Source organism: Dysidea avara, chromosome 4 (assembly GCF_963678975.1).
Source record: "Dysidea avara chromosome 4, odDysAvar1.4, whole genome shotgun sequence".
Taxonomy (NCBI): Eukaryota; Metazoa; Porifera; class Demospongiae; order Dictyoceratida; family Dysideidae; genus Dysidea; species Dysidea avara.
This window is the reverse complement of record NC_089275.1, coordinates 25,833,130-25,851,250: the sequence shown is the minus strand read 5'-3', so window position 1 is coordinate 25,851,250 and position 18,121 is coordinate 25,833,130. Positions and strand designations below refer to the sequence as shown.

The 18,121-nt window shown below is 35.7% G+C and overlaps 1 protein-coding gene across 2 annotated transcripts in view; it reads right to left on the bottom strand.

Annotated features, from left to right (window-relative positions):
* LOC136254560 (hemicentin-1-like) overlaps positions 1-18,121 on the bottom strand; it is a 55,940-nt gene that overhangs the window by 33,528 nt on the left and 4,291 nt on the right. Inside the window, exons 1-8 of one of the 2 annotated variants that reach the window (XM_066047298.1) lie at positions 6,920-7,048; positions 6,166-6,453; positions 5,798-6,049; positions 4,358-4,636; positions 2,756-3,028; positions 2,624-2,668; positions 944-1,219; positions 495-784 (exon numbers count right to left, since the gene is read on the bottom strand). In XM_066047298.1, coding sequence (XP_065903370.1) covers positions 495-784; positions 944-1,219; positions 2,624-2,668; positions 2,756-3,028; positions 4,358-4,636; positions 5,798-6,049; positions 6,166-6,453; positions 6,920-6,956 — 1,740 coding nt within the window. In that variant the 5' untranslated portion in view covers positions 6,957-7,048. Of the gene's footprint in view, positions 1-494; positions 785-943; positions 1,220-2,623; positions 2,669-2,755; positions 3,029-4,357; positions 4,637-5,797; positions 6,050-6,165; positions 6,454-6,919; positions 7,049-18,121 lie in introns of those variants that run through there. The other variant, XM_066047297.1, reaches the window with a different exon arrangement.

Below are 18,121 nucleotides of genomic sequence, written 5' to 3'. Positions count from 1 at the left end.
TTTGAAGTATAATTAAATTAAAATAGAAGTTTCTATATCATGAAGAGACTCCAACACAAGTCTCTTAGTACTAATTGCAAAGAGACTAGGTGGTTGACCATGCACTATTGCACTATGCACACAAGAATTTATTGTTAACCACTGTCAACAACCTAGTGGCTAGCTAGACTAAAGACTAAGTACATATTCTTCACCAACTATAGTTGACAAAGGAATTTTGGTGGACTTGAACTGGTATAGGCGATCTTTGATCCTCGAAAGTATCAAAAGATGCTCCAAAAAGAGAGTAAGTGTGTAATTTAGTTTAGTTTGTATTAGTGGAAGGTGCCACATTTACCAGGTTTGCTGGCTAGACACCAGCAATGATTGTCTGGGCCTGTGTCCCAGTAGGCCTGGGTGAAACTATGCCCCTGCTGTATGATGTGCATACATAGCTATTATAACACTGAAAAGAATGCTTTCACACAGTATATTAACTATACTACTATACTTACTTTATGCACCAGTTGTGTTACAGTATTCTGGATATCAGTAATATTTAACTCCGTCGAAACATTATTTTCACTAGATACCGTAAAGGAGAGTAAAACAACTGCATTAGATTCCATAAACATGGTACAGTTAATTACGTCCACTGGTGACCAACTTCCATCACTTTGGCACCATCTCCCAATGTTAACACCGGAACGGAAATTTGGATGTAGTTCTGAACAAGGTTGAGTAATAAGAACATCTGTTCTACTCTTGTCCCAAAATAAGGCATCAGAAAAATCTTCTTGACATGCTAAGAAAATCATACGTACATATAAAACAAGAGTGCCAAATCACATATATATATATATATATATATATTTAGTGTATACAGCCAGGAGCATCTATGTATACAGCTGTGTGCCAGTTGGGTGCTTATTAAAATCTTGTTACTGCCTATGTATATACCTACCTGCTATGACTGTTACTCTGATACTTTCCTCAATCAGTACATCATCAATGGCAACACGGCAGGTGTACACACCACTGTCACTTTTTGTTGGATTTTTTATTGTCAAGCTGTGATTACGATCAGGTGGAGAAAAACTGATATCTTCTCTTTGTATCCCACTTGTTCCATTGTGAGCCCACAACAAAATAACTACTGTTATACTTGGAGTACATGATAAGGTAACTGTGTCTCCTTCCAGTAGAGTGATTGAGGAAAATGATCTTGTGAGGGTTAAAACTAGAGTAAAAAAATTAACTTGGTATCCTTCTCACAGTAGTACAGAACATTAAAATAATTGTGACTGGGCCTGTGAAAATAGGGCATGTGGGTACATGATTTTTGCCTACTTCTTCAAACTTTCATCGTTCATAACTTTTTGTACCATTATGGTATGGCAATGCCATTTTCAGCTCCCAGTGGCTTTATGATACAAGTTACAGAATGCAAATATTCTGTTCCGGTACTGAGATATGACTTGTAAAGTGATGGGGTGTAGTTTGTGCCCACATGCCCTATTTTTGCTGGCCCGGTCACAATTGTTATGTGTGCAGTGTATATGCACACATATACCACTTTCACACCTCACTTCAAAGGGAAGAGAAGGTGCATAAGTGGTATAAAAGCACTGCTATCAGTGCTCAGGAATGCATTAACGAGAAATGGAGGTAGTATATACAAGTTGTATCCCTCCTAGGAGCGATATAACTTGTATATACTACCTCCTATTCTCATTAATGCATTCCAAGCATTCTCAGAAATCCTCTGATTTCTTTGATGAAACTGTGTGATCTCTGCTTTAATATAGTGACACTTCACAGGATCGATAGTGGGTTTTAATTTTATAAAGTGAGCCAAAGCATAGATCATGGACTTGGGGAAGAAGATAGTTCATTAATTGTTTTACTGAAAGAAGAAGGTCACAGGTTGCTATTTTGATTGTATAGTCATGTGGCGATGTACAGACACTAGGTGTAGCGCTAAATTGATTTGGCCATTAGTGTTAGCAAGATTACTCACTGCTTTAGTTTATTCATGACTAGTAAAGTAAGCACTTTAGTGCACTTGAATCGTCTTTATATTGCTGTTTTGACACCTGGGACGATTTCACATGCGCATAGTGACTGGGCGTGGCACTTAGTTGACCAGGCTATTATAGCACTGTAAACATATTCACTGCTTTAGTTTATTCATGGCTAGTATAGTATGTACTTTATAGTGCTACTTAAGCTTCATTATTAGCTGTTCAGCTCGTATTTGGGCTTCCTGTGTTTAATTGCGTACCCACAATCGAAGCAATCTGCATGCTCGTGATGATACACTTACGTTCAGCCTCTCAGCAGCACCTTGTCATTGCTCTTACGACGTTATCCACGATCGAAATTCACATGTTCCCATATAAATACACTCACAAAGCATTCCTGCAGTTTCCATGCACACTTGCAAGTGATTCACCCAAGTGGAATATATTAGTTGTAACATGGGCATTTGTGATTTGCCTGAAATATACGCACTTGCACTCGGGCTGTGCCCTCGTGCTTGTGTGTATATTTCAGGCAAATCACTCGTGCCCATGTTACAACTACTACATATGCAAATATGCACACACATACATGTACACATACAGTATCTTAGGTATGATACCTTCAGTTTTTTCTAAGTCCAAAGCAATCATGACTTCCAAACTTCCTGTATAGTTTATATGTAAGGGTAAATATATTATATATAAATCTAAATTTTAATAAACACATGTATGCATTGCAAGACATACAGTACCTGATATTATTTTGTAAGTGCCAACACTACTTCTCTGTACTGGTGGAAATGTGTAATGGTACAACTGAAAGTTAACAGGATCTTGTTCAAGTCCATCCACATTTACTACATCACCACTATTACTAGTATGATGGAACACTAAAGAGTTAGTGACATTATCCTGTTGAGATCTTGTACCATCACAATCAATGGCAATGATAATACTGATGACTGGACTACTACCCAATGGCACTACTAAGCTCTGGTTAGTTAACAGTAAGTAGAAAGGATTTTCTGAAATATACACACATGCACATACTGTAAAAATAATCAGAACTAATACTGTAGTATTATATAATTAAATACATGCATTTGTGTGCACCAGTTTTAAAATACGGTGATAATGTTGAGAAAACCCTGGAAAATATTGTCATCGAATTTGTGCCTTCTGCATCATGAAATACATGCAAATGTACTGTTATGTACATTAGCCTTCTCTGAGCATAACCCAAGTGTGAATTATCGAGCAGTATGACAGTACTGTTTAGTAGGGTTCCCCCTAAAGTGCCACCCAAATGCTGGCTCTAAACACTATCATAGAAATATCATACATGACAAAATCACCTTTACAGAATAGTCTTAGTCCATCTGACATCAATTTCAATGTCAACAAAGCCACTGACAGCTAGATATTAGATTTTTAAATTGCAAAACCTGAATTTTGGTCTGCCTGCCTGCCTGCCTCCCTACCTGCCTAATCACCGTCACAAGGATAGAGGCCAAATAAAGCAGCCCATGACCTCTATTTCGTGTCAAAAAACAAACTCGCTTGTGGCATGTGCTTTTCTGGTTCCAATGAGTGTCTTCTTTCTATGCTTTGCCTTTCCTTTTATTTTCAATTACACGATCGTTTTCTTCATGCAAGGAAACCATACCTACCGAGGCATTAATTGTCCACATCGACACTGTCTGTATAAAATGTATAGTAGATAAATGTACACATTAAACAATCATATGGACCAACCGTGCCCTTAAACAATCAGAACATGCCATCACATTCTTTATGATCAGAGCACATGATTGTTGGATAGCGATAATAATCATAACTAAATCACATGACACGCAGTCTACACGCATGTGTACATTGATTAAATAATAATAATTACATCATTATGCTATAATGATGAATACACCCTATAATGATCTGTGTGCAATAAGCTACGGTTTTGCTATAAAAACTAAATAATTATGGCAAACCACATCCCTTAATATAAACTCACTTGAGACATCAGGGAGATTGAGATACTCTAATAAGGCAGTCACAGCTACATGAATATACATAGCTATGCTATAGCAAAACAGTTAGCATACTATAATTTAAAAATGAAGTAGGTTCCATCGATAAAATGTAGCGAAACAAGGTATGTGAATGATGCTAGCTATTACAACATAGAGAATCCTTACTTGGGCATTGAACAAATTGTGTAGTAAATGCCAATGTAAGGATTTTCCCACATAGCTACAGTATGTTCTAACAGTTACTATCATTCATATATCTCATATATCTTGTTTCACAACTTTTAATTGCTGTAACCCTCAAATTAATTGAACTAGAATTATTACCTTTAGTAATAAACACATCTCTGTGTGTAATATTATTGGAGGTACACCTCATTTGTGATGTGAAATCATCACTTGGATTAGAAAAGGTCAATGTAGATGAAACATTAGATGTGTTGGTGATCTGTCTCTGAACAGTTCCAGTCTGATTGATCATTATCCATTCAACAACATCAAACATATTGTCAGATCTGCACATTAATTCTAATATGTCATCATTATTGAAATCATTAACTATTGACTGATTCTCAACTTTTCCCCCATCACTGATAATGACTGGATCTGTAAAAATTATATTTAAATGGTACACAAAGAGACACAAGCAGAAATATAACCTTTTAAACTTGAACAAAGTTACTCTAATAAAGCAATCACAGTATTCAGGGAAAAGCAGAGTAGCAAACTATGAAGTTGTGAATAAGGATTTTTATGTGTTTTATCAGTGATAATGTGCTTATCAGTGATACAATCTATATCATTTAGTGGATGGCAGCTATTCTTAGCAGGTGTTGACCTTTTTTGTAGTTGCTTTTATTGCTTTCTTGTTTGCTCTTTGACACCAAACTAGAGCCCCCCTGTCTAATAATATCTTGCTATGCCTATGTAAAGGTAATGTAGCTTAAATGAAATAATTATTTCGTTAGGGTGTGGCCAGTACAGTGGTAAAATTAATTGTATGCAAAATCATCTTCTAATTCTTCTTTTTTCATACGTACGTACAGTACTTCAGTATAATTCACTAATTAAATAGATTTCAAATTTGGAGAAGCATGGTAAAGTACATAAAATGTTCGTAGTGATTAGATTAACAAAACAAGGCCATTATGTGTGATTTAAAAAGAATACAGTGTCTATTTGTCCAGCAGCCAGACAAATATTTTTTTGCCAATAGTTCAGCAGTCACCCATCTTTAACTCCAATATAAAGCAGACTTCAGTATGAAGGTAAGTGTTTTGTGGCATCAAGGTGAGTGAGCAAAGCCTTCATAAAAACCAGGCTAGCTCATTTCAACACACAAATTTCCAGTAGAGAGTTCAGCTACGTACATGCAGTACATTACAAGTCACCCAGTATTGTAATCATTATAAGCAACAAATAAGCCACTTTGTACAGAGTTCCACAGGTGTTTTATAACAAGTAGCATTTTTGGTACATGATATTCTTTATTCAGCCACATAATATAACAACTCTCTAATTAATTCAAATAATCAAATTCTCTTCATCCTAATAATAATAAAAATAATAATAATAATAAACAAACAAATAAAAGTCAATTCCAAATTTAGGACTTATCATTATAAAAAGGAAAGATATCTGTACCAAAAACAATCTAGCCCCCAAAATATCAGGGTGAAAAAATTTGAATCAAAAGTGGCAGCCGCGAAATAGCTGCAATGATGCTAATGTTAATCAATAAAGATTACACAATATGAACTAACTCACCATAGACAGTAACAGTATTACTACTAGATCCAGCATCATTAGTGACAGTACAAGTGTAATTTCCTCCATCAAGTGTAGTTACATTACTAATAGTAAGGTTGTTGGTGTTAGTAGTTGTGTCAATTGAGAATATGTTAGTTCTGCTCCAACTGTATTTTAATTGTGGTCCACCCTCTGATGAACAAAGTAATTGTAACTGACTCCCATGAGGGTATGTGTTGTCACCAGTGATGTTTACACCATATGGAGCAACTGCGTAGAGAAACAACACAAATTGTTTATTTGGGAAAGAAAGAAAAAAATGTTTAAATTGCATACATTTGCATCCTAAATAAACTATCGTATGCAGTAGTTTAGTAATGACTCACCAAACAAAGTATACACATCTGAAGTGTCATTCATTCCATCAATAGTGGCTATACAGTAATAAGTACCAGTAACACTGGTTGATGAGGATGAGATGTTATGAGTTACAGTATCACTACCATTGGCCACTATTGACGATGATGAACTATCATCAAACAACCACATGGTCATGATCCGAGGACCACCACTAGCACTACAAGTCATTAACTGACTGTTGGCAAAGTTGAGTAACAATGAAGTATTGGTTGGTTGTGGAGTGAAGGTGATATCAGTGATGTAAGGTCTGAGAACTACATCAGAAATAAGCCATAGTGATTATCATGTCTATCGTTCACAAGCAATTACACAAAATTCTTTCATTTCTAACTGTTGTAAAACAGCATTTACAGAATACAGTATGTAGAACATGTTGTAATCTATACCAAAACAGGAAAAGAAGATGTGGCCCGCAAAAAGCCAGGGTGAAAAAAGATGTGAAATCTAAAGTGGTTTAGTGATGAATCGCCAATTTACCAAATGTAGTTCACCGCCAAATTTAATTGATATACGGTATGTGACTAAACTTTACAAAACTGTTTCCAAATCACACATCAGGCAATATCTAACTAACACCACCAGTGGTAAGGTGAGAGCCAAAAATGGCTGTTAATGGCAAAAGGTTTTAATAAATTCAGGTGAATTTATGTTGCTTTCTCCAAGGATTCGGCACCAAATTCACCTGAATTGTCATAAATAAAAATTTTGCCATTAACCTACCATCACAGTCATTTTTGGCTGCCTCCTTTGATTTCATATCTTTGTTTCATCCTGCACTTTTTGGGGGCCACACCCTTTTTTGACAGCTTGGCTCTTTAACCACGTCTTTTTGTATTTGTGTACTCCAAAGCTGGCATGTGCCCAGCTTTGAAACTTCTTTTACTTGTCCTTTTCTTTACTGCAGAAAAGTGGAAGAAATCAAGAGCTGAATCCTGCACAGAGATTTGATTGTAACTGAACTCTCTACATGGTGACTTGATTGTAGCTGAACTCTCTAATACACTGATTTATTACATAGCTGAATGCTCTAATAGGGTGACTGCATTATTAAAGTATCTTGATCACGCACTTGTTACACTTCTTGTCACACACTTTAGTAGTGTAACTTAGTGATATTTAATCTGATTCCTTGTAAACCACTGAAAAGCCATTCTAAAATAACAAGTAGAAGGAAAAATTACGAATTGTAAGTTGGAAAAAGGATTAAAGAAAAAAAAGTGAATCAAAGGAATAGTTAAAACAAGGAAGGTTGCCTATACCTGCAGATATACTAATGGACATTACATCCCTAAATGTCAGTCTATAACTAGGACGGACTGGATAAAGGATTAAATGTCCACTTAGAGAATTCAGCCAAATCATTTAGTGTAGACATCAGCTACATAAAGTCACTCTAGAGAAGTCAGTAAACAAAGAGGTGATTGCCCTGTAAAGCTCAGCTATGTTACAAGTTTCCCCATAGAGAGATCAGCTACAGTCAAGTTGCCATGTAGAGAGTTCAGCACCAAACAAGTCACCCTGTGGAGAGATCAGTTACAAACAAATCACCCGGTAGAGAGTTAAGTCACAAACAATACACCCTTTAGAAATTTCAGCTACAACAAGTTAACCAGCAAAGTGTTCAGCTGCAAACTAATCACCCATGAAAGGTTCAGTCATAAACAAGTCACCCTGTAGAGAGTTCAACTACAAACAGGTCACCCTGTGGAGAGTAGGCTTGAGTCTATTATGCTCCAAAATTTTCCTATTATGCTTTTTGGCATTTCCCCAATTGTCTGCCTATTAAGCTTGTTTTTATGCTTTTCAGAAATGTGTTATGTTTTTATTTTGTGTGTTTTTCTATGTACAGGAATGTTCTTCATGTAAATGGAGAAGTGTCATGTGCTCCAGAGTTCACAGGCATATTAGAGCAGGATTCTTGGGGCATGTCTATAGTCCCTCAGAAGCTATACACCTTTTACTGTCTAATACCTTTGTAGTTTTGCATGCAAATAATAAATGTGACCAGGCCTGCAAAAATAGGGCATGTGGGCACATAAAAATTGTCTACATTTTCATAACCTTGTACTCCATTACTTCATGGCCATGAAATTTTCACCACTTATTAAACATTTCTATAAAATACAAGTTACAGAATGAAAATATTTTATCCAAGTACTGAAATATGATATATTATTTGGTGGGGTGTAGTTTGTGCCCACATGCCCTATTTTTGCAGGCCCGGTAAAATATAATATTATTAATTATGCCTTGTTTCTGACTGATCTTCTGAGTTGTAGCAGTTGGTAGTCAAAGGACAGCACCTGCTCAGTATATTATGTAACTTGCATTAAAAAAATAATAATAATAATAAATTTATTTAAAAAACGTAACTTGTATTTGCAACACCATGCCAAAACATATTAGCCTCCTGGGGATAACACTTAAATGGTTCTCATTCTCTCTGTTGAAGGCAATGACTGTTCTATTAGGGTGTTTGACTGTTCTATTAAAGAATCTCTATCTTTTTGAAATATTTTCCTATTAACACCAGACCTGACTATTTTCAATGTCCAGACATTCACTAGCTATTTGACTCAACACTAACCTTTAAAGAATATTATCATCACTCATCAGAGCATCTTCCAATCGAGCTTCCAATAATCATAATCATTATAATTATCACATCTGTTTTATTCAAAATTAGACGATGATACATGTTATAAATACCTAATTCAATGATTGAAACTCAGCTAAACTACTTTGTCATGGCTTAGTGCTAGTTGGCATGTGACTGCATATGTCCTATAAAACTGAAACCCACAATGAAAAGCATTTATTTTGTCAAGCAGTGTAAACTTGTAGTAGTGCATTACTCTACTCTTTGTGAGGAATCATTTCACCATCTAAAACAGGTTTGCCTTTGACTTTGTGACTGTTATAGCAGAAGTTATATTTATTGTGATAGAAATTTGCCCATTATGCTCCTAATTATGCTTTATTATGCCAGCATTATGCTTTACGCTTTTCCTACCCTATTATGCCAAAAATTATGCCAGCATAATTGACACAAACCTAGTGGAGAGTTCAGCTAAAAACAAATTACTTTGAAGAGATTTATGCTTCAAGCCAGCCAAGTTGTGAGCCAACCTGTTGAAAAGAGGACATAATTTTCATACAGTATTAATTTTTGAAATAAAGTCATCATTATAAAAAAAAGTATCCAAGTATATCTGCACGTATAGGTGACCTTTCTTGTTTTACCATTTATTAGCTATTCCATTGTTTCACTACTTCTTTCTTTGATCGCTAATCAAATTGATTTTTCTTTCTACTTGTTTGTTTTACTTTTTAATAACATAATTATGACAATAATTATGTTATTAAAAAGGACAGGAAATTATGTTATTAATTATGTTATTAATTATGTTATGAAATAATGTACCAGAAATTCCATAAAAGAAAATTATCAGAATGTGCACCCAAACAATTAAATATGTAACGGAAAGGGAGGTGGCTTTGCACTTTATTTTCAGCTACAAATCTTTTAGTTTCCATTTGAACACCAGTGAATTACACGATTGCCTTAATTATTACATATCACGTGGTTCACTCAATGTGTAAGTGTTCAAATAGAATCTAAAACATCTATATGCTTTGCCTGTTATGCAGCATTACAAACAAAGAAAAGTACGAGAAGCATCTCTGCAATTAATCTAGTTGCTACAGAAAATAAGGGTGATTAGCCAACACAGCCACAGGGAAGCGCTATCGTGAACCAACACCTTGCGTTTTCAGTGAAAAGAACTGGAACACAAAGGCAGATAAAGGCACGTCCATGATGCGTGTATTGTACGTACTGTGGTTGGCAAAAAGGCACATCTTGGGATGAAGTGACATCGAACAGTGAAGAAATCAAGCCCATAACTTTATCCATTGTTGAGTTTGCTGGAGGCATCAGTTAGTTAGTTATGCTGCACCAAAACAATTTAAGGCTCTAATATTTCTATTACTCAGAATGGTCGACTCTATCTTGGATCTCTTATTGGTACTACCAGTTTTGTCCATCAATTTGTTGTTAACAAAGTGCCTGAATGAGTCTCTGAGATTGAGGAACTTTCTAAATTTGCTTCTCAACACACTCACTGTGCATATAGTGCCTTTACACATGAGTGTAATTATCTTTTTAACTGTACTAATTTTTCTGACTTGTTGATTCCTTTACAGAGAGCTATTCATTACATTTACTTTCCTGTCCTGACTGGTTGTTGTTCACCTAACAATCAAGGATGCTCTCTTCTGGCCTTTTCATTGCATTTATGGGGTTAGGAATAATCAATCTCCTGTTAACAAGTGATGTCCAATTCAGAACTTCAGTTGGTGTTACTAATCCTGTGTCCCTACTGATTTCTCGCATTAGTCATACCGGAGAGGTTATGGACTAACAACAATTTGTAAAGGTTAAACTGTACTTACTTAAGCGTCAGCAGCGGCTTGTCTATCTAACTAAATTTCAATAATATGCAACTTTAGCCTTGAGCCACTTAAATTAGATTGCCTGTGAGCCTGGTGCCTCCACTTGGTTATCAGTTTTACCTCTCAGAGACCATGAGTTTCATCTATATAAGGGTGATTTTCGCGATGCCCTCTGCCTGCGATATGGATGGAAGTCTGCTCTACTACCAGCTTTGTGTGTGTGTGTGTGTGTGTGTGTGTGTGTGCGTGTGCGTGTGTGTGTGTGTGTGTGCGTGTGTGTGTGTGTGTGTGTATGTGTGTGTGTGTCCTTTACTGTTGAGCATGCCTTAAGTTGTACTCAGGGAGGATTCTTATTTGTCCGCCATAAAGAAATTTGTGATTCCATTGCTCATTTGTTAAAGGAGATTTGTGATGATGTTTCTGTTGAGCCTGGCCTTCAGCCATTGACTGGGGAAAACCTTGCTTGGACATTGCTACTCATGGTTTTTGGGACATTTCACATCAACTTGCTTATTTTGATGTACGTGTGTTCAATCCCAAGACTCCATCTTATCAATCAGTACCAGTGTCAACTTGTTATCACTGTAATGGGCAACCTAGGAGGAGAGATTATGACTACCAAGTTCATGATGTGGAGATGGGATGTTTCTCACCTCTTGTATTTTCAGTTACTGGTGGCTGTGGACCAACCACTGATGTTGTCCTTAAGAGGTTGGCTTCATGCATTGCCACCCGCAAGGGAAAGCCCTACAGTCACACGGTTTGCTGGCTTCGATGTCATATAGAATTTTCCTTAATGCACTCAGCTGTTTTGTGTTTGCGTGGTTGCCTTTCTGCCCTGGACACATGCATGACCCCTCAATGATTGATTACAAGGGAATCTCCATCTTTAGTTTAGACATTTTATAGTCATTATTATTTGTTTGTAATACAGTAGTATAATATGCAAATATAAAAAAGTTAGTCAGTCAGCAAAAGGTTCTGTTAAATAGATTTTTTTTAAATCCCATAAAAACTTTTTTGAAGGATTTGGTGTTGGTCTGAAGACATTTTTGGTTTGGCTTTGTCCAACAAATACTGCCAACAGTGTTAGGACAGTTACTTTTTAAAAGTAACTAGTTACATATTACTTGCAACTGAACTATTTAGTTACAGTTACATATTACCCATAAAATAAAGTAACTATAATAATATTACATATTATATTACTTTGTGTCCACAACCTTAAGCTGTCACATGTGAAACTACCACCTTATCATGTGACATGATTGCGTTGTTGGACAATGTGCAAATCTTGGCTATGAGTAAGAAGCTGGTGACTAAGCTTCATTCAGTAGGCTCCATTACTTCATTGTGGCTAGGCATTACTCAGTGGATCACTAACGAGATTAGTAACTTCGTTACTTGTAGTAATAATATTACATAATTTACAGAACTATATTACTTAGGTAATGCGTTACATTTGTAAGTAAAGTAACTTGAGTTATATTACCTGTTTTATAACGTATTTCGTCATATTGCTTAGTTACCACAAAAGTAATAATATGATGTAATGCGTTACCCCCAACACTGACTGCCAAGATGTCATGAAGGGAAATTGAGGCTGTATTACTCCATCCTGTTAGTCAAGACTAAGCTCCAGACAACTGAAAGGGCCTGTTCGTTTGAACAACTTCCAGCCTGGGTGAATAGAACACGAACCATCGTACTGAGACAGGTCATAGATCTGAGCACCACTGCTACTATGATCAAAGGTAAGCTATGCACATGGGCTTATGTGCTTCCTAATTTTGGCACAGTACGTACTTCAATAAGCTGTACAGGAACTTAATAACTATTCACAAGTTACACTGTAACTACAGTGTAGCTTGCTGTGCTACAACAAAAAAACTAAACAGACTAGTACTTTAAAACATTGTTAATTTAAAAATGAAGTAGGGATCTATGCAATAAAAAGTAGTGAAACAAGAGATGAATGATGCTATTACATGCAGCATAGCTTTATGGGAAAGTCCCTACTTTGGAACATTAGCTATAATTTTGCTCAATGCCAAAGTAGGGACTTTCCCACCGAGCTATGTTGTAATGCCATCATTCATCTCTTGTTTCACTACTTTTTATTGCATAGATCCCTACTTCATTTTAAATTAATAATATTATTATATGATCATTACTTACTGTATGATTAATGTACCTATTTACCAATTTGTTGTACAATGTTATATCAGCATTTTAAAACGTCCTTAGCAAATTACCGTGGAGATATTGGCTTCTTTCTAGGGGTCTCACCAATCATATCAGCAGAAACATCAAGGAGACTGTTATCCATATCGTCATTAATGCTACTTATGGGGTGGAGAAAAAATTAATTTAAAGTCATCCTGTAGAAAGATCAGCTACATTTCAAAACACACTGTAGAAAGGTCAGCTTGAAACAAATCACCCCATAGAGACATCAGTTAGAAACAAGTCACCCTGTAGAGAGATCAGCTTGAAACAGTTACCCTGTAGAAACAGCTAGAAACAGATCACCCTGTAGAGAGATCAGCTAGAAACAAGTTACCCTGTGGAGAGCTCAGCTAAAACAAGTCACCGTGTAGAAAAATCAGCTACATTTCAAATCACTCTGTAGAAAGGTCAGCTTGAAACATATCACCCCATAGAAGGATCAGTTAAAAACAATTCACCCTGTAGAGAGATCAGATAGAATCAAGTCACCCTGTAGAGGGTTCACCTACAAGAAAACTACTTTGTATAAAGTTCAGCTATCTTGCAATTCTTTCTGTAGAGTTTAGTTATGTTACAAGTCACTTTGTGGTGAGTTCAACTACATACAAACTTTTCACCATGTAGTCTAAGAGTACAGCTACAATATGATTCTCCCTGTAAAAATTTCAGCTACATACACATTTCTCTGTAGAGTATTCGCATTGAGTTAATGATTAATCAACACAAAGAACAGTTAAATAATCATTTAAACGAATTAATTTTGTAACAAACAGCGAGCACACTGCATAGTCTATTACGTAACGACCAAGCCACAACCACAGACATCAATTTAAAAAAATTCACAAAGCAAATTGAAATCAAATCAGGAGATACCACACATGCCACTCATCCATTGATATATCAGATACTTGGGTGAAAGGTCACCATTGCTCCCTTTCTGTGGCTTAAGATAATAGCAAGAGTCTGGGAGGGGACTATTGCTAGCCTTGCCCCAGACATCTCGCTATCCCAAGTATCTGTCAAAAAGGAAAAAAATCCAATATTAACACCTTCATTTCCCCTCCACACTACAATAAAAAAGTAATACAAAACAAAATATCCCATGGCTGTCGAGGCCTTGTACACTTACCAAACCCCTCCACAATCATTTGACTGTGTGAGGTCTACAGTAGTAACAAACATGTGAAGGATAAACAGATGGCCAGCTGGAACCAGCAGTGAAGTGGATACGGAGCTGAACACTGTTACAGTTGAGTAAGGTGAGTGAACAACATTAATTGTAAATAATATTGTTAAATGTGCATGTATAGCTAAACAATTAAACAATAAAATAATTTTCTCCTTAATGATCATCATTCCATAGAAAAGAAAAAGATAAGTTAAAAGTAATACCCAAAGCTGGCCATAGGCTGGTTTTAGGCATCAAATTACAAGAAGATATGATATCTAATCAAAAACAGACAAGCTGTAAAAAAAGGGTGCGGCCTTCAAAAAAGCCAGGGTGAAAAGAGATGTGAAATTCAAGGTGATGGTCAAGAAATGATGGTTAATGGCAAAAATTTTAATAACAACAATTCAGGTGAATTTGGTGCCAAATCCTAGTGAAACTTGGAGAAGGCAACAGGATTTTTGCAATTAACCTACCATTACAGCTTTTTCTTGGCCGCCACCTTGGATTTCACATATTTTTCACCCTGGCTTTTTTGGAGGCCGCACCTTTTTTTACAGCTTGTCTCTTTTTGATCAGACATTACTTACTGTATGATTAATGTACCTATTTACCAATTTTCAGATGCTTGCATTTCTAGTTTGCCTGGTAGGTGTGGCAAACAATAGTTCTTCATTGAAAAAACTTGATCATTTGCTTGTTGTACATGGTTGACATTTTTGTTACAACTCCTTGGCTGTTAGTGGGATTTCTTTCAAACCACAAAAGGTTTACACTATGATGCTTAGGCCATACCTATTTGATCTTCTGTTGCGCGGGCAAAACTATTTTAAATTTGGGTAGGTAGGTAGGTTTGAAAATGAAAATGACAAAAAATTTAAACAAAGGCATACAAAATGCAAGCAATAAATGTAGCTATAATAGTACAATTTTTAACATAAACAGTTAAAATCTAGGTTTCATATTATTAGACTGCCTGGATGCAAGGCTCTAATATATATATAGAATTAGCTTGATACTAACCTTGTGGGCATTCAAAAGCTGGTCAGTCTGTGAAATCTCCACTTTCAGTACTCTTCTAGTAGCATCAGATTTGAATGACTTTAAAAATAAATCTTCCTATTGTATCTGCACAATTTAGAGCATTGGACGATCTTCAATGGTCCCTTTTTGGCTTTAACACAATGATGTTGATGCCATGTTGTCTTTAATAAAGAACACGTGATCCGCGCACGTGATTTTCAAAATTATTTCATTTGAAGAAAAATGCAGTCGGTCGGGCCCGCGTAACATAAGATCAAATAGGTATGGCCTTACTTAATTTTGAAAAATTATGAATAACTCCCTTGCTCTTACTCTGATGTGTACACAATTTATACTGACATTATGCTGCAGTATGTTCTTACTGCCCTCCAAATTAGAAGAAAATTGACTAAACCATATGCTAGTTAAAGTAATTTTTCTAAGTTGAGTGAAAAGATGATGAAAATATGAAAAAAAGATAAGATGAACTTTGAAGGTGCATAGCTCAGTGACGCCTGGATAGATTCAGTTCAAATTGTATACAGGAGGTGTCCCATCCTGAGGGAGTTTTCAAAGCAAAGATGGTTAATTTCTGATCAGGTACTACCAAACTACAAATGCGTGAAAAAAGAATTTTCAAAATACACACTTCTCTGTCACACACCTGCACTGGTTGTATTTGGCCACACGACACACCAATGGCAGATCTAGGATTTTTAAAAGGGGGTTTCTGAAAGTTGTAATAACTCAATGAGGTATCTGATGACATTTGTTATTGTTATTAGCGCTTTATTTCTCCAGAAAATTTTGAGATTTTAGAAGCTCTGAGATCGGATTTTAGACTACTTTTAGTTAGGAATTACAATAAATCCAATGCTTTAAACTGTAAATACTATAGCTAACTATATGGCAAATATGGTGGCTACCCCGGTATAAGCTGTAGCTTTGAATGCTCTATTAGAGTATCTTGATCATTTTTAATGCAGTGGGAGATGAAAAGTGAAGTGTTGCTGAGGGTTTAATAGCTATAAATGGTGTCAGTTAAGTGCAGCTGCATGCATGCTACTGAAATACAGTGGTATATAGTTGTTTGATATGACAAATTGTCAGTACAACAATGTTTATGTATTTAGATTTCCACTGAGCTAAATTTAAAAGGGGGTTTCTGTCGAAACCCAAGAAACCCATCTAGATCTTCCACTGCACACTATAATCAGGACAGACAATTTTGGAACAACAAAGAAAACATGATTTTGCACATTCATACTGTACTTCAGTAATGGATTAACAAAAATAGCCCATTTTCTATGAAACATACCTCAGGGTGGGACATCTTCCACGCCAAATTTGAGCTAAATTTAAACAGCTGTCTTTGAGATACACACATTTTTAACTTGTCTTAATTTCTCTTCTTCCATTAATTTTATATTTACACCATTTACAAATATTGCCATAACTGGTGCAAGCCTTATTGGATTCTTATTAAATTTGGATGGCATAAAGAGCATAATATAGTGCATGAATCTGTCAATTTGTCAACAGATGAATAGAAGTAGTGCAAAGTTACAAGCAATTTAAAAATTGCAAGTGTGATTTTTTGTGATGCCTTTAGGATAACTACTGATAGAAATAACTTAAACTTGGTATGCAGATAGGCTAATCCTTTTGTGATTTGAAAGCACTGAGATTATTAGCTAAGGAGATATAAAGCATAAACCAAACATGTGAAACACTCGAGATTGAGATACTACATACAATAGAACAGTCACTGAGAAGTACTGTACAGCTAGTTGCAGGAAAATGTTGAAAAAAATTGTTCAAGGTTCAAACCAGAGATCTCCGCATCTATACGCCTAAATCTTTTCAATTCTGCCACCACTGTCAGTTGCCGACCTCACCTAATTTCTATCTTATAAACGGAAACTCAAGTTGCTATAATTTCCTAGATTTATCCATAGAAATTCAAGATTGTTCTAGAGCACTCTATGCATGTCCTAGTGCTCACAAAAATGCGTGCTGTAATAGAGTGCTATAAAAATAGTCAAATAATAAGAAAGGCATAATAGTCTTGCAATTGAAATACTTCAATAGAGCAGTTGTCCTTGTCACGATTTGTTGTCACACTTTTTAGCTAAACTGTTTATGCAAACAAGATGAATTTTCTTGCATGTATCACGTAACCATCTAGGTATTAACCTTCAAGTATTGTAATGGAAATCTGTTTTAAATATCAATGAGTTATAATGTGAAAACCAACCATGCATGCATGCAACAAAAACGTTTCTAGATCCTTATAAGTAGAGCAGCCATGTGATATTCAACAACAGCAAAAATAATACAAAAGTTCATATCAAGATAGTACAAATTTAGTTCTTCTGCTTATCTGTAAAAACGATAGACAAAAGCCAGCATATACAAATGCAAAAATAATTGATATCTAATCCAAAATAGGAAAACTGTGAAAAAGGATGTGGCCTTACAAAAATGGGCTACTATGAAAAAGATGTGATATCAAAGGTTGTGGCGATTAAGTGGCTGCAATAACATTGTGTCAATTAATTGGTAATGTCACAATTTATATGACAGTATAATATCATTTCAGTCATTTCTTGGCCACCACCTTTGATATCATACCTTTTTCGTGCTAGCCTATTTTTGGAAGGGTGCACTTTTTTATACATTGGCTGTTTTGAATTAGACAATATAACACAGATATGTTTACAATTGGGTGTTAGAGACCTATGGAGTTTACAAATTATTTAGATTATTGGAAATCATGACTGGGGGTCTTGGATATACAAAATGTTTATTGTACTTGTCAAAAAATGGTGTCTCATAGATATCTACTAGCATCCAACTCTTTACAATCATTTGAGAAAAGAATATTTGAACTACTGTAATAACAGAGTCTGACAGTATACACTCATTATAATAATTACGTATAAGTTCTTTCATCATCTAAAGCAACCACACTTCAAAAATCATGCACACACTCCTAAACTTACTGTAAGCACAAAATATGTGACTGCCTCTGGGAAAACCAGTCT